At 33.1% G+C, this 23610-nt stretch overlaps 3 protein-coding genes and 1 long non-coding RNA gene across 4 annotated transcripts; 1 reads left to right on the top strand and 3 right to left on the bottom strand.

The window, feature by feature from the left end:
• The first annotated feature begins 828 nt into the window (after nt 1-828).
• Nucleotides 829-11535, top strand: LOC146942897 (HXXXD-type acyl-transferase family protein). The gene is made up of 2 exons (XM_085756998.1): nt 829-1387; nt 10442-11535. Exons 1-2 carry the CDS (start codon nt 947-949, stop codon nt 11381-11383), a joined length of 1383 nt encoding a protein of 460 aa, XP_085613124.1. The 5' UTR covers nt 829-946; the 3' UTR covers nt 11384-11535.
• Nucleotides 7242-9616, bottom strand: LOC146942898 (uncharacterized). The gene is made up of 2 exons (XM_085756999.1): nt 9494-9616; nt 7242-8441 (listed from the first exon to the last, which is right to left on the bottom strand). The coding sequence occupies exon 2, from the start codon at nt 8431-8433 to the stop codon at nt 7564-7566; it is 870 nt and encodes a 289-aa protein (XP_085613125.1). The 5' UTR covers nt 8434-8441; nt 9494-9616; the 3' UTR covers nt 7242-7563.
• Nucleotides 11536-12340: 805 nt separating the features above from the next.
• Nucleotides 12341-14268, bottom strand: LOC146942896 (uncharacterized). The gene is made up of 6 exons (XR_015032888.1): nt 14134-14268; nt 13945-13983; nt 13544-13867; nt 13191-13285; nt 13051-13066; nt 12341-12728 (listed from the first exon to the last, which is right to left on the bottom strand). It is a non-coding gene; the product is annotated as an uncharacterized LOC146942896 (long non-coding RNA).
• A 3431-nt stretch (nt 14269-17699) lies between these two features.
• LOC146942895 (uncharacterized) lies at nt 17700-21633 on the bottom strand. The gene is made up of 2 exons (XM_085756997.1): nt 19901-21633; nt 17700-18324 (listed from the first exon to the last, which is right to left on the bottom strand). The coding sequence occupies exon 1, from the start codon at nt 20582-20584 to the stop codon at nt 19961-19963; it is 624 nt and encodes a 207-aa protein (XP_085613123.1). The 5' UTR covers nt 20585-21633; the 3' UTR covers nt 17700-18324; nt 19901-19960.
• Between the last annotated feature and the right edge of the window lie 1977 nt (nt 21634-23610).

The raw sequence follows: 23610 nt of genomic DNA, 5'->3' as shown, positions 1-23610 counted from the left end.
TAACTAACTGATAAATGTAAAATGACATAAAAGGGTATTATTAATTCAAAATATAAAGTTTATATAACTTGATATTTAAATATTCAAGAATTCTTAATTCAATTTTGTTTTTTAAAAAGTAATTGAAATTTGTAAATTTAATATATCTTTTATATTGTAAATTAAATTTTATTCACTAAAAATTTTATTTAAGTATAACGAGGTATATATACTTTTTTGTCAACGGAGGTATATATATTTTTTGTCAACAACATAAGGCAAGAGAGATAAATGGAGGTATTTTGTCAAAAAAAAAAGATAAATGGAGGTATATATTGTCAGCAACATAAGACAAAAGATAAATGGCGGTATATATATTGTCAGCAACATAAGACAAGTGAGATAAATAATAACGAGGGATGTATTTGTCAAAAAAAAAAAATAACGAGGGATGTATATTTATTAGGGAAAAAAAAACCAGGGATGTATATTAGGGAATTGTAGGTTTGAATTAAATTATAATAAAAGGGTAAAAATGGATTTTAGATAAAACAATAGGGGTAAAAGTGGAAGAAATTATGAGAAGCTATAAGCTATAAGCTCAAACGCTACTTGGAATAGCTTCTGAAAAATAGCTTATAAGCTCGTGAAATAAGCTATAAGCTTATGGTCAAAAAGTGTTACCAAACAGAGCTATTTTTGTCAAATAAGCTTATAAGCTAGAAGTTAAGAGCTAAAAGCTTTTTTTTGGTGTTTACCAAACAGACCCATATCTTCAAAACATTTATTAGCGCATTTGTTAGCATGACTCGAAGATTATTTATACAAGTTTTGGCAATCACCTCTTTCATAAATTATTCCCTTCTACTTATTATTCCTTTTCTGTTTTTGACTCTCTTTATCATTACAGATTTAATAGTTGTTATAGATCATTAATTAATGCATCATCAAGATCATACAGATTAATATGTCAAAATCAATGGAACTCCCTGATTGTATCTATCCATGCCAACCAATCACTAGTATTCCACCAAGTGTTCCAACGCCAAAACATTCTCTCTATCTTTCTAATCTTGATGACCAAAAGTTCCTTAGATTTTCTATCAAGTATTTGTACATTTTCAAGAAATCTGTGAATTTGGATCATTTGAAGCGTTCTCTATCAAGAGTTTTAGTGGATTATTACCCTTTAGCTGGGAGGTTGAGAAGTTGTTCCTCTAATTTGGATGATGAGAAGAAGCTTGAAGTGGATTGCAATGGAGAAGGTGCTTTGTTTGTTGAGGCTTTCATGTCTATAACTGCTGAAGAATTACTTGAACCTTCTAAGTTGCCAAACAAGTCATGGAGGAAGTTCACGTATAAGGTGGAATCTCAAAGTTTCTTCGATGTTCCTCCTCTTATAGTTCAGGTTAGATTCTTATGCTAATTCTTCATTTTTCAAACTCTTATTTCTATTCAATGAACTTACGAAAATTCTTCCCCTGATCATATGTAATGTCATTCATTCATTTCCTAAAGTTCTTTAAAAATAATAATGCTTCAACTAAAAGGTTTCTTATAAATTAAATAAACAAAAAAATGTTCATTTTTATTTATTTAATTCCCTTGTCCAGCGGTCAATGATTGCACATAGTTAGAGCTAGTATTTGTTTTATGAGTTTTATGTAGTCACTGGCAATCTGTGAATTAGTTCGTTAGTCAGTCAGTGTCTAAAATTTACAAATAAAATTTGAAGTCATAATCAAAGATCAGATGAGATGATAGTATGTTATGATTACAACTCTGATTGCTACTATTTCATTTACTCTTTTTTTTTTTTTGGTGTACATCTACTAGGTTACTCGAGTGGCCTATGATTAACAAAAAATTAAAATAAAAATTAGATAACAATATGTTTAACTTTTTTTGTGTGTTAACAGGGTATTCCCGCATGTAATTAAAGAAACTAATTTAATAATTTCGATTCATTTATGCGGTTGATCAATCTAAACATGTTTAATTGTATCTTAAAAAAATTATTTAGGGGGGTGTATTGGATTAGGATTTTAAAAGACTATTTTAATAAAAAAAGTCTTTAAGATTTTAAAAGACTGTGTGAGATTGTATTGATTCTGTGAGATTTTAAAAGACTTTTTATGTAAAAGACTTTATACACTCAAGATTTTAATGGATTTATCACACTGACTTTTAAGGATTTCAAAGGATTTTATGGGATTTTAAAATTTTAAAGAATTCAATGAATTTTAGGGGAAAAAAGAACAAACTTACAAGTGTGAATGATAAAAATAATGAACAAATAAATTCTAGCGTTTGAATAAAGAAAAATAAAACCAATAAAAAATTCTTTTACTATTGATTTTAAAATTTTAAGGATTTTATGGATTTTATAAGATTTTAAGGGACTAAAAAACACTCTTAACACATTATTCTCCATACACATTTTTTATTTGTTAAAAATGTTATTCCCACAAAATTCAATTGTACATATTTAAAATTATGACAGCCCTTACAAATCTTTTAAAAAAAAAAAATATGGTGTCAGCCCTCATTTTGTGTTTGAAATTAGAGAAGTCGTTTGAGTTTTTCTAAGAGAGGTGAGAGAGAGAGAAGAGAGGAGAGAGAGAGAGAGAGAGAGAGAGAGAGAGAGAGAGAGAGAGAGAGAGAGAGAGAGAGAGAGTGGAGAGATAGAGAGACGAAGAGCGAAAGGAGAGAGGGGGGAGGGGAGAGAGAGAAGGGAGAAGAAAGAGATAGTAACTTTTAAATGAAAAACAATCCCAAGAAATCTCATCTTTTCATGAAAGACTTTTTCTTGTTAAAATTACACTACAAAATCCCACAAAATCCATCAAAATCCAATTTATTAAACAATCCTTCGAAATTTGAATGATTTTGAATACCATGAGACTTTTTTTAAGTGATGAAAAGTCTTGATTGAATACCTCAAGACTTTTTAAAAATGACAAAGAGTCTTGATTGAATACCACAAGACTTTTTTTAAGTTGCAAAAAGTTTTGATTGAATACCACAGGACTTTTTCATAATTAAAAAGTCTTTTAAAATCCCATAGAATCCTAATCCAATACATTAATGAATTATTTTGGACTACAAATCTCAGTTAGACAAGACGTAAGACTATTTAACTAACAAGTAAAAAACAAAGACTATTTAATAAGGTATTAGCACTTTAATCTTTCAAAAAAAAAGAAAGGTATTAGTACTTTTAAAAAAAAAACTGTTATAAAACTAAATAAACTGAGACAGTAATATAGAAAGAGAAGAGATTAATGAGAGAAAGATGATTTTCTTGTATATTTCAATCCGTTACATTGCATGCTTTTATAGGCAAAGAAAAGGTAAGTGGGAGAGGGAAATAGTGGTAGGCGGCTGAAGAAAGAAAGGTTTGGTGGGAAAGAAAGCGGGTGGGACATCCACCATTCAATATTTTATAACACTCCCCCTTGGATGTCCACCGATGATATGCCTCATTAAAACCTTACTAAAATAAAACCCAGTGGGAAAAATTATAGTGAAGGAAAAAGAGTACAATATCCTTTTGAGTGTGAACTGCCTCGTTAAAAACCTTACTAGGAAAACCCAATGGGATAAAACCTAGGTGAAGGGAAAAAGAGTGCAGTATACATTTATTTCTCCCCCTCATGGAGACAAATATCTTTTAGACGACGAAGACCAATCTTTAGTACAAATTTCTCAAAAACTTTACTTGGGAGTGACTTTGTAAAAACATCTGCAAGATTATCACATGACCGAATCTGTTGAATGTTGACATCACCATTCTTCTGAAGATCATGAGTGAAAAAGAATTTTGGAGAAATATGTTTTGTTCGGTCTCCTTTAATATATCCTTCTTTCAACTGAGCGATGCATGTTGTATTATCTTCATAAATTATTGTTGCATCCATTTTTCCAGATGATAAACCACAATTCTTTTGTATATGTTGAATCAATGACCTTAACCAAACACATTCTCTACTTGCCTCGTGAAGTGCTAAAAGTTCTGCATTATTTGATGATGTTGCTGTTATGGTTTGCTTTACAGATCTCCATGAAATGACTGTTTCTCCACTTGTAAACAAGTAACCTGTTTGTGATCTACCATGATGAGGATCTGACAAATAACCTGCATCTGCATAACCAATTAATTCTAGTTTGGGTACTTTGGGATAAAACAATCCCATATCCATTGTACCTCGAAGGTAACGAAGTACATGCTTAATCCCATTCCAATGTCTTTGTGTAGGTGAAGAACTATATCTTGCTAATAGATTGACAGAAAATGATATATCGGGACGTGTATTATTAGCAAGATACATCAATGCACCTATTGCACTGAGATATGGTACTTCAGGACCAAGTATTTCTTCATCTTCTTCTTGAGGTCTGAAAGGATCTTTCTTTACATCCAGTGATCTAACAACCATTGGAGTAGATAATGGATGAGATTTTTCCATGTAAAATCGCTTTAACACTCTTGTTGTGTAAGCTTCTTGATGCACAAGAATCCCGCCATTTAGGTACTCAATTTGTAATCCAAGACAAAACTTTGTCTTTCCTAAGTCTTTCATCTCGAATTCTTTCTTTAAGCAATCTATGGCTTTTGGAAGCTCTTCAGGAGTTCCGATAATGTTTATGTCATCAACATAGACAGCAATTATAGCAAATTCTTTTCCAGATCTTTTCATAAAAATACATGGACAAATGGAATCATTTTTATATCCTTCCTTCAGCAAATATTCACTGAGGCGATTGTACCACATGCGTCCTGATTGTTTTAGCCCATAGAGAGACTTATATAATTTTATGGAGTAGTCATCCCTAGATCCTGAATTATTTGCTTCAGGCAAATTAAATCCTTCAGGGAGTTTCATGTAAATGTCACTGTCAAGTGAGCCATACAAGTAGGCTGTAATAACATCCAACATGTGCAAATTGAGCCCTTCATGAGCTATAAGGCTCATTAAGTATCTAAAAGTAGTTGCATCAACTACAGGTGAGTATGTCTCATCAAAATCAATTTCGGGTCTTTGGGAAAACCCTTGAGCAACAAGTCTTGCTTTGTATCTTGCAATTTCACCATTCTCATTGCGTTTTCGGACAAACACCCATTTATATCCAACTGGCTTCACATCTTTAGGTGTTCGGACAACAGGTCCAAAAACTTTTCTCTTATTAAGAGAATTTAATTCTGCTTCAATTGCATCTTTCCATTTTGGCCAATTTTTGCCTTGTCTACATTCCTTAATAGACCTTGGTTCTTGATCATCATTATCATTTATCACATTTAACGCTATATGATATGCAAAAGCATCATCAAGGTTGACTTCATCTCGGTTCCATTGTATTCCATTGGTGACATAATTTATTGAGATCTCTTGATTTTCAGGTATTTCAGATATCTGATTAGGTTCTTCTGGAACTGAAATATTGATTATGTCAGAAGACTCTTTTAGAGTTTCTATATCCTCTTTTGGGTCATCTTCCCTTTTTGCTCCTTTTCTTGCTCGAGGATTTTTATCTTTGGAACCGATTGGTCTACCACGCTTCAAGCGTGGTTCAGACTCATTTGCAATTTTAGATTGTCCAACAGGGACATCCATTTTTATTGGAGCATTAGCAGCTGGTATATGTGATTTAGTCACACTTTTTGAATCAGTGAATGCATTTGGTAATTGATTTGATAAACTTTGCAAATGAATTATCTTTTGAACTTCGAGTTCACATTGTTTAGTTCGAGAATCAAGATGAGATAATGAAGATTCATTCCAACTGATCTCCCTTTTTAGCTGCATTTTCTCTCCCCCTAATATTGGGAAATTTGATTCATCAAAATGACAATCAGCAAATCGAGCTGTAAATAAATCTCCTGTTGTTGGTTCGAGATACTTTATAATGGATGAAGATTCATATCCAACATATATTCCCAACCTTCGTTGAGGACCCATCTTAGTGCGTTGTGGTGAAGGAATTGGAACATACACCGCACATCCAAAAATTCTTAGATGGGAAATATTAGGTTCTCGACCAAGAACCATTTCTAAAGGGGAGGAGTTATGATAACTTGTTGGCCTGATGCGAATCAATGATGCAGCATGCAAAATTGCATGTCCCCAAGTGGAAATGGGTAATTTGCATCTCATGAGAAGTGGTCTTGCAATTAACTGTATACGCTTGATAAATGATTCCGCAAGTCCATTTTGTGTATGAACATGTGCTACAGGATGTTCAATGTCAATTCCAATGGACATACAATATTCATTAAATGATTGAGATGAGAACTCAGCGGCATTATCAAGTCGTATTTTCTTGACAGGATAATCAGGGAAATGAGCTCTTATTCGAATTAGTTGAGCTAGCAATCTCGCAAACGCCTGGTTGCGAGTTGATAATAAACAAACATGTGACCATCTAGTTGATGCATCAATTAAAACCATAAAGTATCTAAATGGTCCACATGGTGGGTGTATTGGCCCACAAATATCACCATGTATTCGCTCTAAAAAATTTAGAGATTCACTTCCAACTTTTGTTGGTGATGGCCTGATTATCAATTTCCCTTGTGAACAAGAGGTACATGAGAATTTATTAGATTGAAGAATCTCCTGGTTCTTCAATTGATGACCACAAGAATTATCAATTATTTTTCGCATCATTATATACCCGGGATGTCCCAACCGGTCATGCCAAGCAACAAATTTATTATGATTTGTAATCTTCTGGTTTACAATCACATGTGCTTCAATTGCACTTATATAAGCGTAGTACAAACCAGAGGAAAAGGAAGGTAACTTTTCCACTACACTTATTTTATCCAAATGATGTCTCGTTATATAAAGATATTCAATATTTCCTTCATTTCTTGTTTCAATATGATATCCATTTAGACGAATATCCTTGAAACTTAATAAATTCCTATGAGACTTGGGAGAATATAATGCATTCTCAATGTTTAAATTTGTTCCTCCACACAATATTACATTAGCTCTTCCGGAGCCTTCAATTATTTTTGAACTTCCAGATATGGTACTAACACCGGTTTGTTGCTTTAGAAAAGAAGAGAAATATTTTTTATCCTTGAAAATTGTATGAGTTGTTCCACTATCAGCGAGACACATATCTCCATTATTGGGGTTAATGTTAATACTCATTATATCTAAAAATGAACAAATAAGAGATAAGTATGAATATAAGAATTACTATAAAAACATTTATTATTATCAGATAAAACATAACATAAAACAAATAGATACAACATAAGACTGTAAAACTTTTATTATCATTAGATAAAAACATATCATACAACACTTTTATTATAAGAAAATAAAAGGTACTCTTAAACATTTTATAGGTGGGGTTCTATTCCTGGATATTTTCATCTCTAATGAGATGGTCAATTTTTTCATCAGGATCAACAAAGAAATCAGCAGCATCTAAGTGGGTACTTTCCATATTACTATAATCATCTTCATCATTTTCGCATGCAAAGTGCGTTTCAGCCCTTTTATCCTTATTTTGAAGTGATTGTTGGTAAAGATCAACAAGATGTTTTGGCGTACGACAGGTACGACTCTAATGACCTTTTCCTCCACAACGATAGCAAATACTCTCATTACTTTTGCTGCTTTGACCAATATCATTCTTTACAGCATTTTTCATCTTCTGGTGAGAAAATGTGTTTTTGTTTTGGTGAGAGTATGTGTTCTTGTAATCTCCATTGTGATTACGATTAAAACCAAAACCACGTCCCCTTCCATAACCACGACCACGTCCACGTCCACGTCCACGACCATGACCACGGCCACGACCACGATTTTGTCCATAGTGATCATGTGTTGCTACATTCACTTCTGGGAACGGAGCACTACCAGTGGGACGAGCCGAGTGATTTTTCATCAAAAGCTCGTTATTTTGTTCTGCCACAAGCAGGCATGATATTAAGTCACAATACCTTTTAAAACCCTTTTCACGGTATTGTTGCTGCAGGATTACATTAGATGCATGAAAAGTGGAGAATGTTTTTTCTAACATCTGCGTATCAGTCACCTTTTCTCCACACAGTGTTAATAGAGAAGTAATCTTAAATACAGCCGAGTTATATTCGATTACAGACTTAAAGTCCTGTAAACGCAAATATAACCATTCATTACGAGCATTAGGAAGGATGACAGTTTTCTGATGGTCAAACCTTTCTTTTAAATTGTCCCAAAGATCTTTTGGATCTTCTATGGTAAGGTATTCATTTTTTAGATCCTTATGAAGGTGGTGACGAAGGAATATCATGGCCTTAGCCTTTTGTTGTTCAGTTGTTTTGTTTCCTTCTTTAATTGTATCTCCATGCCCTTCGGCATTTAAATGAATTTTGGCATCTAGAGCCCAAGCCAGATAATTATTTCCAGAAATATTAAGAGCCTCAAAATCAAGTTTTGCAAGGTTCGACATGATTCAATCTATAATACAGAAGAGCATAATCATCATTAAATACACACACACACACATATATATATATATATATATATATATATATATATATATATATATATATATATTATGACGAAAATAAAAATACCATTTTATTTAATAGCAATGATTACAAAACATGATAATATAATATTTTAATCTAATCCTCCACGAAAACAAAAAGTAATTACACAAGCTAAGACTAATAATGGTAAAATGATAATTATAGCTAATCTTACAAAATCTTCTCCTATTTCTTCAATAAGGGCGAAAAAGAAGATGAACACAATAATCACAAATAGAGAAATGCATATGAAAAGGTTTTTAGCCATTTTGTAAGTATGTGTAAAAATGTTGAGATGTGAAAAATTATGAATGAAGGTGAGGTATTTATAAGGTGAATTTTGTAAAAATGACTGTTATTGTTACCGTTAAAAACACTGTTCATAGCCTTTTAAATCACTGTTTATGAACGTTAAAATCACTGTTCAGGACCGTTGATTTTACTGTTCATGACCTTTAAAAACACTGTTCATTAACGTTGTAAAATGTGAAAAATATTTTAAGTATTAAATATCATCTAAATTAGGACACATGAGCAGTATAGAAAAACACAAGACAACATATATGATAAATAAATATATATGATAATCACATTAAATATTTTTTATCTATCTAATGAATCAATATTGTAAATGGGGTTCTTTTAGACCTCCATAAAGCATAAAAGTAAAATTATATTATATGGGGTTCTTAAACCTCCATAAAGCATAAAAGTAAAATTAGATTATATGGGGTTTTTAAACCTCCATAAAGCATAAAATAAAATTAGATTATATGGGGTTTTTAAACCTCCATAAAGCATAAAATAAAATTAGATTATATGGGGTTTTTAAACCTCCATAATAATAATAACAGTAATAGCCACTCTTAGTTATAAATCACTTGACAGGTTGCCAGTTCTCTATAACCGGGGCAAATAATAATAGTATTAAAATGATAAAAATAAATGATATTAAAGTGATGATTAGAAGTATCATACCTAGCAGTAGTGTAAGTTTCCGGTAGAAACAATCGTGCTGATAACGTGTTATAAAACTAAATAAACTGAGACAGTAATATAGAAAGAGAAGAGATTAATGAGAGAAAGATGATTTTCTTGTATATTTCAATCCGTTACATTGCATGCTTTTATAGGCAAAGAAAAGGTAAGTGGGAGAGGGAAATAGTGGTAGGCGGCTGAAGAAAGAAAGGTTTGGTGGGAAAGAAAGCGGGTGGGACATCCACCATTCAATATTTTATAACAAAAACCTAATTATTAGGAACAATGATACTTGGACACCCAATATTTCAACATTGAATTAACACATTATTTAATCATTAATTTATCTTTATCTTACTATCACATCACATCACCGACATATAACATCATTTTCTCGATCTTTTCTCAGTCAAGATGTATGCACCCGAAATAAACTCCTCTCATGTTAGAAAAAGCATGAGAAAATAATGTTTTGGAATTTGAAGAAAAACATGGTTAAAAGTTGACATGTGAAACTTGAAAGAGCAGGAAAAAAAAATGAAGAAGATCCCTTTAATTTAAAAAAATATTTTCTTCAAAAAAAAAACAATATCTTTTACTTTGATCACTTCTTTTCTTATTTTAAAACTTGTGCAATCAATTTTTTTTTTGTTATATATGTAATCGACCTATTAAAAATATAAAAAGTGCATTTTTCAATACGATTTGTTTTATTTCCTAAATCAATGTCCCAAAAACGCAAGTTTTTTTTTTTTTTTTACCGATACTTATGTACATATATACATATTTTAAATATTGAGTACATCTTTTAAAAGTAAATTAATATCTTCATTTAATAAGTACAACATTAGGTAAATTAGTTAAAAGAGAATATACAATTAGTACCAACAAGTCCTCAAATTATTTTGTTGTTCAAAGAAACTCATGGTTTGTGTTTTTCATTTGTAGTTAACAAGTCTCCGTTGCGGAGGAATGATTCTATGCACCGCAATCAACCACTGCCTATGCGATGGTATCGGCACATCTCAATTTCTACACGCATGGGCACAACTAACCAAAAATCCTCAAACCAATTTGACCATCCCACCCTTCCACTGGCGCCACGTGTTGAAACCACGATACCCTCCCACCGTAAACCTTCTCAATCCCGGATACACTAGAACACAACCAACACCTCAAGTAAACCTCCTCAAGTTAATACAATCACAACCCTTAGTACCCACATCATTTATCTTTAATCCCTCCCATGTCCTCTACTTAAAGAAACAATGTGTCCCTTCACTTAAGTGTACTACCTTTGAAGTAGTGGCAGCACACACGTGGCACTCTTGGATTCGTTCAATGAATTTATCATTACCCTCCACTCTAATTGTGAAGCTACTTTTCTCTATTAACATTCGTACCACAATGAACCTACCAAAAGGATATTACGGAAATGGGTTTCTATTAGGATGTGCTGAAAGTACTATAAAGGACTTGGTAGAGAATAATTTGCATCATGGTGTGAAGTTAGTGCAAGAGGCTAAGTCAACGGTTAATGATGAGGAATATATTAGATCAACGGTTGATTTGTTGGAGGATAAAACAGTAAAAACGGATGTATCAACTAGCTTGGTTATATCACAATGGTCTAAACTAGGGTTAGAAGAAGTGGATTTTGGAGAGGGAAAAGCGTTACATATGGGTCCTTTAACAAGTGATGTTTATTGCTTATTTTTACCGGTTATTGGTGGTGATGTTAATGCTGTGAGAGTGGTTGTTTCTGTGCCGGAGAGTATGGTTGAAAATTTTCAATATTATATGAAGGAAAGCTGGGAAAAGAAAATAGAAAAAAATGGGGATCATGCTAAGTATGGCTATCATCATGTGCATGAGAATCCATTTTTCTAAAACTGCTATATGTTTTTTGTTTAATTTTTTAAGCTATTTTGGCTATGTCTTTGTAATTAGCATGTTATACTTATATCATGAGGCAAGGAGTGAGTATGTATGTGTAATGCAATTTCAGTGAACAAGAACTATATATCGTTTATTCCTACTGACTTGAGTGTGTGATGAACATCGAATTTTGTTGGAACTAGTCAAGAATTTCAAATAATAAGATATATAAAATAGAAAACAATAAAGATGTGCTCAATAGATCGATAAAACAAAAATAAAATAAGAAATTGATGATTCAATTGATATACCAAGCACGTTTGAATGCTTTCCTTTTCTTGCTCGTGTTATTAGAGTGATAGTGACACCAGCAACTGTTTACTCAATTTTGTGTTTTTATGTAACGCTGGCCGGTCAAAATTTGTTTTTAACATGAGGAATAAAAATGAGAGAGGAAAATGTGGCGATCTAAGTTATGGAATATGTCAACAGAAGTCTATGATCTAACTTAGGTTAATTCGATCCTAAAAAGAAACATTGAACATTTTTTTAAAACCAAAGAACATCAGCACTTAATTTCTCGATCGCCATATTCTCCAGATCGTTCCAGCAAAAATTGATTTCCCATCAGCACTTAATTCTGCAAAACCTGAAAAAAATAATTTGGGAATTGTAGTTGCATAATATGGTAGCCTCAGATCAATTTTACCGCACACGTTTATTGTGTTCCAACAATCTTTGGGATGACCAATCCGAAGAACACGCGCATCTCATGTCCTCACAATAAATAGTTAGAGTAATTTTATATTTTTAAATCAACCCTAGAACATAAATATTTTTAAATCAACCCTAGAACATCCATTCAACCCTAGAACATCCATTTTATTTTTACTAGACCATCGACCCGTGCTAACGCACGGGTCATACAAAAGAACAAATATAGCGCAAATATGAAAGTAAATACTTACCTTGAATCGAAAAAATAGTATAATTCAACTCATAAAATAAATTGCCACAAACGTTTATAATGTACCATATTAAACAATTTCCATGACATCGACCCTGTTACAGAAAGGAAAAACATTGAATCATAAATGTCTGATTCATTGAGATTGAAGAAATTCGATAACAAAGCAGATAGTTCCAGCATTCGAGCAAGTTAAACAGCTTTAGTGTCGGTAGGCTCAATCTTGACACGAACAGCCCTGTTAGGTTTTGTAACCGATGCCTGACCAGCTTCACCAGGTTCAACAACCACAGAGTTAATGCTATCAGAGGACCTCTTAAGACTTGTCTTGCTGGTTGGTGTGTCAATCACAGAGGTATTGCTGCATGAGTCTTCAACCTCCTGTACATCCTGCAGACATTTGCGTAAAAAAATTTGTTTAAAACATAACTTGAATAGATATAAAATACCCACAAATTCTTTGACAAAACAATACAATTGAGTTAATGTGAGTTTGAAAGATTACGTTGACTCCGCGATAGGATTGGATACACAATTTTTTAATAGGGTACCTTAGAAATACATTATCTCAATAAGGCACTTAGTAATACTAAATGTATGCCTTTCACACCAAGAATATAACATAATGCATTTACAATGTCATTAGATTGACTTCCAATACATATATTGACCGATGGGTCTTGAAACAATAATGGCATCAAAATTTGCTCACCTAGCTCCCAATTCACCTGCAAACATTCAAAAAAATACAATTTGAGAAGCATGAGTGTTTATATTAACATATATAAGTAAACATTTAAATTTGAGAAGCCGTGAACACAAATCGACAACGATGAGAAGTAATATTGTTACCTGCTGCAATCTGTGTTGGAGCTAAAAAACCCGAATTTCTCACTTTCGTGCGGTTATTTTAAATAATCATAATAAGCATAAATCACCAATAAAATCTGCAAAATAGCAGGTAAAAACCGAAATCAAAACACAATGATGAATAATGTAAAATCAAAATCAAAACTTCAAATGGTTTTTTTTAGGAAAAAAATCAAAACTCAAATGTTGATTATCAGACATCAAGAATCAAAAATCAAAACTCAATAATCTAAAATATAAATCATAAATAAATCATAGGAAAACTATAGAGTATACGCGGTACCTTGTAGAGAAAGAGTAGGGGTCATATTTTACAATTTTATGGGAATCATTACCTTGACGGTCGAAAATGAATCGTCGCCGAAATGGGTCGCCACTGTGACTTTGAGTTATGGATCAGCCACCAAGTTCAAAGCCACCAAGAAATGTCGAACCATAGAGGTAGATAAGGGATACAATACCAAATAAGCATAGAATCAAATGAATAAAGATTATTAACCAACAATTAAACAAAACTCACCTCTTTCAGAAAAATAAAAAATAAACAAAACTCACCATGATGTTCACAATTCAGTCTTCTACTATCTACCATAGAACAGAGAAGCGCATGTTGAAAACACATATTTCGATTACAAATAACACTGACACAAAATTAAGACCTTCAAACCCAAAACATACAAATCAAGATCAAATGAAAAAATGATATAAACAAAATAAAATGAAATTTGAGCTATACCAGAGCCTTGTCGCTCATTTGTTGGCTCCTATTTTGCACCTGAAATATATAGAAGATACTATAAAAACGACAACATCATCTAAAGCTCAAAACTTTTGTAAGCAGCAAAGCTGATTATTCCATTATAAAATATATAAATTTAGACGAATGACGATGCATAAGCAAGTAAAATGATTGATTGTAAAGTACCTCTCTAGGGCCATAAACAGTAGCAATGACTTTGGTATTACCCATCTCGAAAATGGCAGAGCTGGTTTTACAATGAAAAAGAAGTTTAAGGTGAAATGCAACGAATATAAAAAAATAAATTGAGAAAGATAAAAGTATCTACCCATCAACTTTGGATACAGCACCAATCTCTGCTCTGCCGCATCCAGGATTGCATAAAGAGGAGAAAAGATGGTAAGTTAAATTTCATATCAGAAAGAAAATGAATTGGAGAAAAGAAAAAAGGGGAAAACGGTAGTACTTCTATGGGTCGGCGACCATAAGAGTTAAATATTTAGGAATATGTGTTGAAGTGTCTACCAGTTAGGCAGTGATAGGAGAAGAGAGTTTCCATGGTTCTTCCAGCCATAGGTCAAGAATTGGAGAAAGGATTTCTAACTTGCGGCTTTATTTGTTATAGAAGCAGATAGTTTAGTGTGGAAACAAAATAGGAAACAATATAGAACCGTGATTCACGTTTTTTTTTTTGGTGATGTTTATCCGTCCAATTTGTTTCCTTGATTTCCTTTTATTAGGGTTTTATGTTTATCCTGTGATTTCCTTTTTTTTGTTTTCATAATTAACGATTTAGTTAGGGTAAAACAGTAATTGTAGCCATTAGGGTTTTGGAAAAATTAGGGCTTCAAAATTGGCTTGGGACAACTTTTATATATAGATAGATGATTTCCTTTTATTAGGGTTTTATGTTTATCCTGTGATTTCCTTTTTTTTTGTTTTCATAATTAACGATTTAGTTAGGGTAAAATAGTAATTGTAGCCATTAGGGTTTTGGAAAAATTAGGGCTTCAAAATTGGCTTGGGACAACTTTTATATATAGATAGATGATTTCCTTTTATTAGGGTTTTATGTTTATCTTGTGATTTCCTTTTTTTTGTTTTCATAATTAACGATTTAGTTAGGGTAAAACAATAATTGTAGCCATTATGGTTTTGGAAAAATTAGGGCTTCAAATGATTTCCTTTTATTAGAGTTTTATGTTTATCATGTGATTTCCTTTTTTTTGTTTTCATAATTAACGATTTAGTTAGGGTAAAATAGTAATTGTAGCCATTAGGGTTTTGGAAAAATTAGGGCTTCAAAATTGGCTTGGGACAACTTTTATATATAGATAGATTTTTATGGTGGTCGAGGTTTGAACCCCAGACCTTGCGTATTATGCATTGTCCCTACCATCTGGGCTAAGCTCACAGGAGACAATATCCATTTTTCTTAATACATATTAAAGTGTTTTCCAAATATTAGTGTCTCTAAGGATTGAATTTAGATTTTTTTTCACAGTCTTGTTATCTTTTACAAATTTTAGATTTTAACTTTTAATTTATGCGTAATTTTTTTTTTTTTACTTTAATATATTGGATGAGTTTTTCCAATTCCAAGCGTGCTCCATGAAAAGGGTCACGCTCTAAGTAAGGCCCACAAGGCCATTTCCTTAAGCCCAAACTATTTATTCATGAGAATCGCTTTTCTCCCATCTGTTTTTGCTCATTTACGTCCTACGTAAGTTAATTCACGCTGAAAAATACACCTACTTGAGTTAACAAATGTTGAAAATACACCTATGTGAATTAACTCATGTTCGGTTATTTGACAGGAATGAGTAGAAACAGATGGTAGATGAGCAATTACCTTTATTCATAGTACATACTATTTCTTTTGCTCTTTTTTTAAGTGTCATTTCTAGAAGTTCATTTGATCCTTTTAATTTGCCATTTTAAAAGTAGTATTATTTATCACAGAGAGACATATATCAAATATGTGAAAGAGTAGGGTTATATTGACAACCCAAAACCTACAACTTAATCCACACGGTATAACTCTCAAGACACAATTCAAGTTGGCACACATTCTAAGAGGTAAAACAAAATGATTAAAAGATTCTACTTACACTATCTAACCGTATCAAAATACTATGTGAACAACAAAAACGGTTGTTCATTATTCATTTCTGTATGTAAAATGCGGTAATATATAACTAGTGGTCTTAGAAATCGTGGTTGGACCTAACTCAACCCTACAAAACCGGCTTGTGAGGTGAGGATTGCCCCCACTTTATAAACACATTGTCAGGCCATCACCTATCCGATGTGGGACTCTTAACACTCCCAAAACAGTTGTTCCTTATTCATTTATGTATGTGAAATGCGGTCACACCCAAAACGGTTGTTCATTATTCATTTATGTATGTGAAATGCGGTAATATATAACTAGTGGTCTTAGAAATCGTGGTTAGACCTAACTCAACCCCACAAAACCGGCTTGTGAGGTGAGGATTGCCCCCACTTTATAAACACATTGTCAGGCCATCACCTATCCGATGTGGGACTCTTAACACACCCCCTCACGATCAGCGCTATTGTGCTTGGTTCGTGGACATAAATGGTGGGTGGCCCAATGATAACGGAAACCTGATAGCAGATGGCCCAATGGATCATGGAGAGACTCTGATACCATCTTAGAAATCGTGGTTTGGCCTAACACAACCCCACAAAACCGGCTTGTGAGGTGGGGAATGCCCCCACTTTATAAATACATTGTCAGGCCATCACCTATCCGATGTGAGACTCTTAACAAGTGGAAACAATAATTCATTAAAAATAATAAAATTTATTGATTTTTTTACTGTGTAAAATAATCTAAAAACGAAAATTTAAAATGAAAAAAATAAATCAGTGGTACCGTAAATAGATGGTCTAATGTAGCAAGTTTATATAATCAAAGCGACAAGTGACTACCGAAAAGCCACAAGCCACTTCCTTTGCACAATTGATGTAGTAATTTTGCATCAAAAACAAGATAAGTATTTGTATCGTCTCCACAGGGATTAGTGCGACATCACGGATATTTCAACATCAAATATCATTCTAAGTAAAAAGGGTGATTGTTTGTTTGAATTTACAACTATGTTAACTAAATGCAAAAAGTAAAAGATGAGATTAATAAGGATTGAAACTTGTTAGGAGTAGCGTTCCTTAACCAAGCGTCACACGTAAACTAATGATCCATACGAATTTTAGCTTTATAAACAACATTATCACAATCAATTCTAAACTATCCTTCGTGTCCAAAGCGATATAATTAGCTCTAAGGTATCGTTTAAACATTCGTGTCCAAATCCCTTAAACGATAACAAAGTCGATCGAATAACCTAATCGACCGTGTCCAGCCTGATTAAGTATCCGAAAGCATTTAACTCTTGATTATGGTGATTATCACAAGATTAACAAAGATGTCAAGTAAGTTAACCTAAGATATATTGCTACTCTAGCTCAAGATTCAAGAGTTTGTGTCCAAATCATCTTGAATCTCATTGAAAGCATTAACACAAGAATAACAACAATATTGAATATAAATTGCTAGAATCATATTTTGCAAGATCAAAAGATTACATGTTTAGCAAGGATCAAGTACCTCTCATCCCAACAAAGAGTATTTAGCTACACATCATCATGGAAGCCTTGCAAGGATGGATTGAAAAGGAAGGAACCATTACACTTGTGATGTCTCAACAAAGGAATAAGAATCCAACTTCCAAAATCACTCTCACTCTATATGATCTAGCCTTATTTCTCTCTTAGATATTACAAGTGAAAAGCTAGAGAAAAACTTATGAAAAACTAACTAAGTTCTAAGACTATCTAATAATTTCCCCTAATGAACTACTAATATATATAATAAAGCAAGCCCCCAAAAATATCTAAAAATAATATCTAACATAATATCTAATAATATCTTACATAAATATCTTACATAAATAGCAAGTGGGCCACTTGAGTGAGGCTAAACTTCTATTTTAAAGGGCTGAGTTTTTTACACCTACGCTAATAGCGAAATATACGCTATTAGCGTGGTTGGTCGGCCTAAATGGTGGCCAATGAGATTCTGCCACGTTGCTCCTTTTGCCCTGCTTCGCCCAAATCACGCTAATAGCGTGATTTTCTGGAGCTTTTACGCTAATAGCGTAATATACGCGAATAGCGTATTTCTTCAAACCCAGCTTCTGCTTCGCTCCAGGTACGCTAATGGCGTACCTCTCTGGACCAATTTCGCTAATAGCGTGGAACACGCTAATAGCGAATTCTTCAAAACCAGCTTTTGCTAATTTGCACTTTTTCATGATTTTTGGTCTTTGCTCAGTGTCTTGGGGTAAATTTCTGCATAAAAGGATAGAGTAAGATATATAAAGCATAATAAGGCATTTAACGCTAATTTCTCGGCTTTTCCTTCAATAACTTGCAAAACAAGTAACAAAAAGTGCTTAAAATATAACACGAAATTAACACTTTTTAGCACTTATCAAACTCTCCCCAACTTAACTCTTTGTTTGTCCTCAAACAAAAGATCAAACAAGTAAATGACAAGACACAAGTACAAAAGGTTTTGAAAACTTTCTCAGACGAATGATTTAAAAGTGAATGCGCGGGCAAGTCTAAGTTTCCAACTAATCTAAAATTCTACTACCAACATGAGATGAGTCCTAAGTACAAAGTTCGTATCAAATATTTCAAGACAATAATATAATTATTCACGAACCACACCTAACACACTTCTTTGAAAGTAGATAAACAATTGAAAACATAAAAATGAGGGTTATGAACACACATCCGGCAATCAAGTTAACATTCCAATCAAGTTATGTGTCCATCCAAATATCATTTCAAAAGGCATGAAAACATGGATCAAAAGGTCTTTGAGGGTTATAACTTGGCTTGGCTACAAAAGAAATGTCATATGTGGGGCAATTGAAATCAAAAAGCCTATCAAAGAGAAACATTTCTTGTATCAACCATTAAAATCCACAATCTTTCCTACCAATCATCACAAACCCTTGGTGCTTAAACATGACAAACTTTGATCTTGACAACTTATTTTCTTTTTGGATTTTTCTTTCTTTTTCTCTTTTTCTTTTTCTTTTCATGTACACATTGTTTTTCTTTTCTTTTTATATTTACAACAACATGTTGTCTTGATCAAAGATAAAATTACACCATTATACTTGACAAAAGATTTACATCTACCTTCTCTCCCCAACTTGAATCAAAATACACCCTATTTGAATGTTCCCTTACTCTAAGGCAAAAGAGACAAATAAACATTGAAGGTTTAGGGTTCAATAATTAAAAACATATCAGAGTCTTAAAGTGTGTCAAAAATGAACTGGATATTGAAAAGTTTTAAAGGCAAATTCATCAAGCATTGTGCTTATGAATTGACAGTTCGTAATTGAGGACTCCGATTCATTTGGCTCAAGTGGGTTAGCAAATACTCGCTCTTCTCACAAAGTAGGCTATTTGTGGTCAAGTATGTTTCACTCATTAACAAAAAATGTGCCTTGATCACTTCCATGCCTTCACACAATTCAAAACAATTATTGGATTTAAAATAACACAATCGAGTTAAACAATGAATCCGGTCTCCTTGCATATGTACAAACACTTGAGGTTTCCTCACTTTTAGGCTAGAACTAAGTGGTTCACAAACAAACACATTATTGCGAAGAACTAAATGACATGAAATTTACACAAAGTACCCGTTCCATATTCGAGTAAAAACCTAGAAAAACTGGAAACTTGTACCTTGGCTTTGCGCTTTTGATCACAACTATGAATCATTACCAATCATCTGAGATTTGAAATTAAGCAAGAGTGATACAAAAGACTTCCACAATAATATGAAGTACTAAATTAACCAAAAGTGCTAACACATTATTTTAACAGTAAGAGAACTTACCAAGTTGGGTTGCCTCCCAACAAGCGCTTGTTTAACGTCGTTAGCTCGACGCCTTTTTCGTTAGGGTGGCCAAAATGAGACGGACAATACATCATCCTTTGTATTCCTTCTTTTCGGGAGGAATTCCATGAACTTAAGATACAGATGATGTGGAGTCCATGTCCTCCTTAACTTTGATTTGAACAAGGCGAAAATTTCATCAATGACCCGGTCAATTTCAGCCTTGCTCACTTTCTTCCTCTTTTGTTCAAATGTTTCTTCCTTGCTAAGTAACCGTTCCTTACTCTCTACCACCTCTATCACTTCTCCGCTATCAACAGTTTTGTCCTCTTTAGTAAATGACCTTTCTTGAGGAAGTTCGATTTCATGTGGTGGACCACATTCCTCTACTATTGCATCTTCCTCAAGTTCAACAACACCTTCTCCAACAATCTCTCCGTCATGAGTGGATTGAATGTTGACTTGATTATCCATGATTTTAGCTTGAATCATCTCCAACTGAATTGATAAATTCCTCAATCTTTGGTTGGTATTTTGCATGTTTATCATGGATTGTTGCATGAAGATATTCAAAGTATTTTCCACATTGGTCATTCGTTCATCTTCAAAAGGATATTGCTGATGCTGTTGATATGGTTCATACTCGGGTGGAGTGTAGAAGTTGTTATAACCATGATCAGCCATGATTTTGTCTAGGTGATGATCTGAAATGGAAACAACTAACAAGAAACTTTTCTTTGTTTATCAAAGAGGGGTTAGTGGTAACAACTATTAAGTAAAGAAAAATATTTACGGAATATGTACGAATACTTAAAACAATAAATCAATCGTTCTATCTATGATATCTAAACACCAATCCCCGGCAACGGCGCCATTTTGATGAATGTAGTTTTGCATCAAAAACAAGATAAGTATTTGTATCGTCTCCACAGGGATTAGTGCGACATCACGGATATTTCAACATCAAATATCATTCTAAGTAAAAAGGGTGATTGTTTGTTTGAATTTACAACTATGTTAACTAAATGCAAAAAGTAAAAGATGAGATTAATAAGGATTGAAACTTGTTAGGAGTAGCGTTCCTTAACCAAGCGTCACACGTAAACTAATGATCCATACGAATTCTAGCTTTATAAACAACATTATCACAATCAATTCTAAACTATCCTTCGTGTCCAAAGCGATATAATTAGCTCTAAGGTATCGTTTAAACATTCGTGTCCAAATCCCTTAAACGATAACAAAGTCGATCGAATAACCTAATCGACCGTGTCCAGCCTGATTAAGTATCCGAAAGCATTTAACTCTTGATTATGGTGATTATCACAAGATTAACAAAGATGTCAAGTAAGTTAACCTAAGATATATTGCTACTCTAGCTCAAGATTCAAGAGTTTGTGTCCAAATCATCTTGAATCTCATTGAAAGCATTAACACAAGAATAACAACAATATTGAATATAAATTGCTAGAATCATATTTTGCAAGATCAAAAGATTACATGTTTAGCAAGGATCAAGTACCTCTCATCCCAACAAAGAGTATTTAGCTACACATCATCATGGAAGCCTTGCAAGGATGGATTGAAAAGGAAGGAACCATTACACTTGTGATGTCTCAACAAAGGAATAAGAATCCAACTTCCAAAATCACTCTCACTCTATATGATCTAGCCTTATTTCTCTCTTAGATATTACAAGTGAAAAGCTAGAGAAAAACTTATGAAAAACTAACTAAGTTCTAAGACTATCTAATAATTTCCCCTAATGAACTACTAATATATATAATAAAGCAAGCCCCCAAAAATATCTAAAAATAATATCTAACATAATATCTAATAATATCTTACATAAATATCTTACATAAATAGCAAGTGGGCCACTTGAGTGAGGCTAAACTTCTATTTTAAAGGGCTGAGTTTTTTACACCTACGCTAATAGCGAAATATACGCTATTAGCGTGGTTGGTCGGCCTAAATGGTGGCCAATGAGATTCTGCCACGTTGCTCCTTTTGCCCTGCTTCGCCCAAATCACGCTAATAGCGTGATTTTCTGGAGCTTTTACGCTAATAGCGTAATATACGCGAATAGCGTATTTCTTCAAACCCAGCTTCTGCTTCGCTCCAGGTACGCTAATGGCGTACCTCTCTGGACCAATTTCGCTAATAGCGTGGAACACGCTAATAGCGAATTCTTCAAAACCAGCTTTTGCTAATTTGCACTTTTTCATGATTTTTGGTCTTTGCTCAGTGTCTTGGGGTAAATTTCTGCATAAAAGGATAGAGTAAGATATATAAAGCGTAATAAGGCATTTAACGCTAATTTCTCGGCTTTTCCTTCAATAACTTGCAAAACAAGTAACAAAAAGTGCTTAAAATATAACACGAAATTAACACTTTTTAGCACTTATCAACAATCAGAAAAAGAAATCAAGAAGAATACCTGGTTGGTAATTCTCAATAAGCTCTTCCTTGGTTTCAGGATTATTAGCTGTAACTAGACTCCTCTAACCTGTATGATGTACGGGTTTTGTTGAGTTTCATATGTAAGTATTAAAATGGCTATATTATTAATTTCAGAGCTATATTTAATGTCATAGAAACAATCAAAGTAAGTGATGATTGAGAGTGATCGACATGCAAAATCTCAAAAAAGCGAATTAAAAACATTAGTTTGCATCAACAAAAATTAATATGGAATCAAAGTCATAAATTAAATTATGTGAAAGTAATCAAACATGGAAATAAACACAATAAAAATGAGTGTTAGTGGCTTAAAAAAAGGCATTTAGTATTACGTATCCATTTTAGAAGCAACAATATTTTAATAAAAATGTTAGTGTATAGTGGTAAAAGCTCCAAAGTATTGTTTGTTATGGGTAGGTGGTTCGATTCCCAACATTCCTTTTTTTTTCTTCAGAAATAGTTATTTAGACCCGCCAAAAAGAGCGAGACTAAGGTTAGACAAGGTTGATTGGAGACTGTCTAACATTTATATATTAAGATAAGCTTTGGTTTGTTAACATGACCAGGTGTTTTTCTAAGGGAAATACTTCCATGACATAGTTTTGGTGCCATTGGGGAAATCCTGACCATTGATGTGTGTGGATGTGTGTGGGGATGTGTGTGCGATATGTGTGTGTGGTGGAGATACAAGCTATGGCACCAATGGCACCAAAGCTATGGCACCAAAGTGCTACTCTTTTTCTAACCAAAGCAGATGTTTATGTATGTGTTTTTTCTTGTTTTTAATACGTTATCAAAGTAGTAGTGGGTATGTGATAAGTAGCAATACTTTGTTTGGTATTTATATGGGTAGGTGGTTCGATTCCCAACATTCCTTTTTTTTCTTCAGAAATAGTTATTTAGACCCGTCAAAAAGAGCGGGACTAAGGTTAGACAGGGTTGATTGGAGACTGTCTAACATTTATATATTAAGATAAGCTTTGGTTTGTTAACATGGCCAGGTGTTTTTCTAACCAAAGCAGATGTTTATGTATGTGTTTTTTCTTGTTTTTAATACGTTATCAAAGTAGTAGTGGGTATGTGATAAGTAGCAATACTTTGTTTGGTATTTATATAAACAAGTGTGTTTATATATGTTAATGATGCATATTATTTTAAGAGTTTTGCTCACAAGTGTCAAAGGACATTGTTTGAGGAACCCACGTAAACAAATTTTTTCTTCAAAATACAAGTCAAACATATTTAAA

This window comes from Medicago sativa, chromosome 3 (assembly GCF_051527215.1).
Source record: "Medicago sativa cultivar Bolivia chromosome 3, Bolivia_mono, whole genome shotgun sequence".
Lineage (NCBI taxonomy): Eukaryota > Viridiplantae > Streptophyta > Magnoliopsida > Fabales > Fabaceae > Medicago > Medicago sativa.
Note: the sequence above shows the minus strand (reverse complement) of the source record. Positions and strands in the feature narration are given on the sequence as shown.

Coding starts and splice junctions, on each gene's coding strand:
- LOC146942895 (XM_085756997.1), bottom strand. CDS start 20,584: ATGGCTGATCATGGTTATAACAACTTCTACACTCCACCCGAGTATGAA.
- LOC146942897 (XM_085756998.1), top strand. CDS start 947: ATGTCAAAATCAATGGAACTCCCTGATTGTATCTATCCATGCCAACCA. Junction 1,388..10,441: donor TTCCTCCTCTTATAGTTCAG/GTTAGATTCTTA, acceptor TTTCATTTGTAG/TTAACAAGTCTCCGTTGCGG.
- LOC146942898 (XM_085756999.1), bottom strand. CDS start 8,433: ATGTCGAACCTTGCAAAACTTGATTTTGAGGCTCTTAATATTTCTGGA.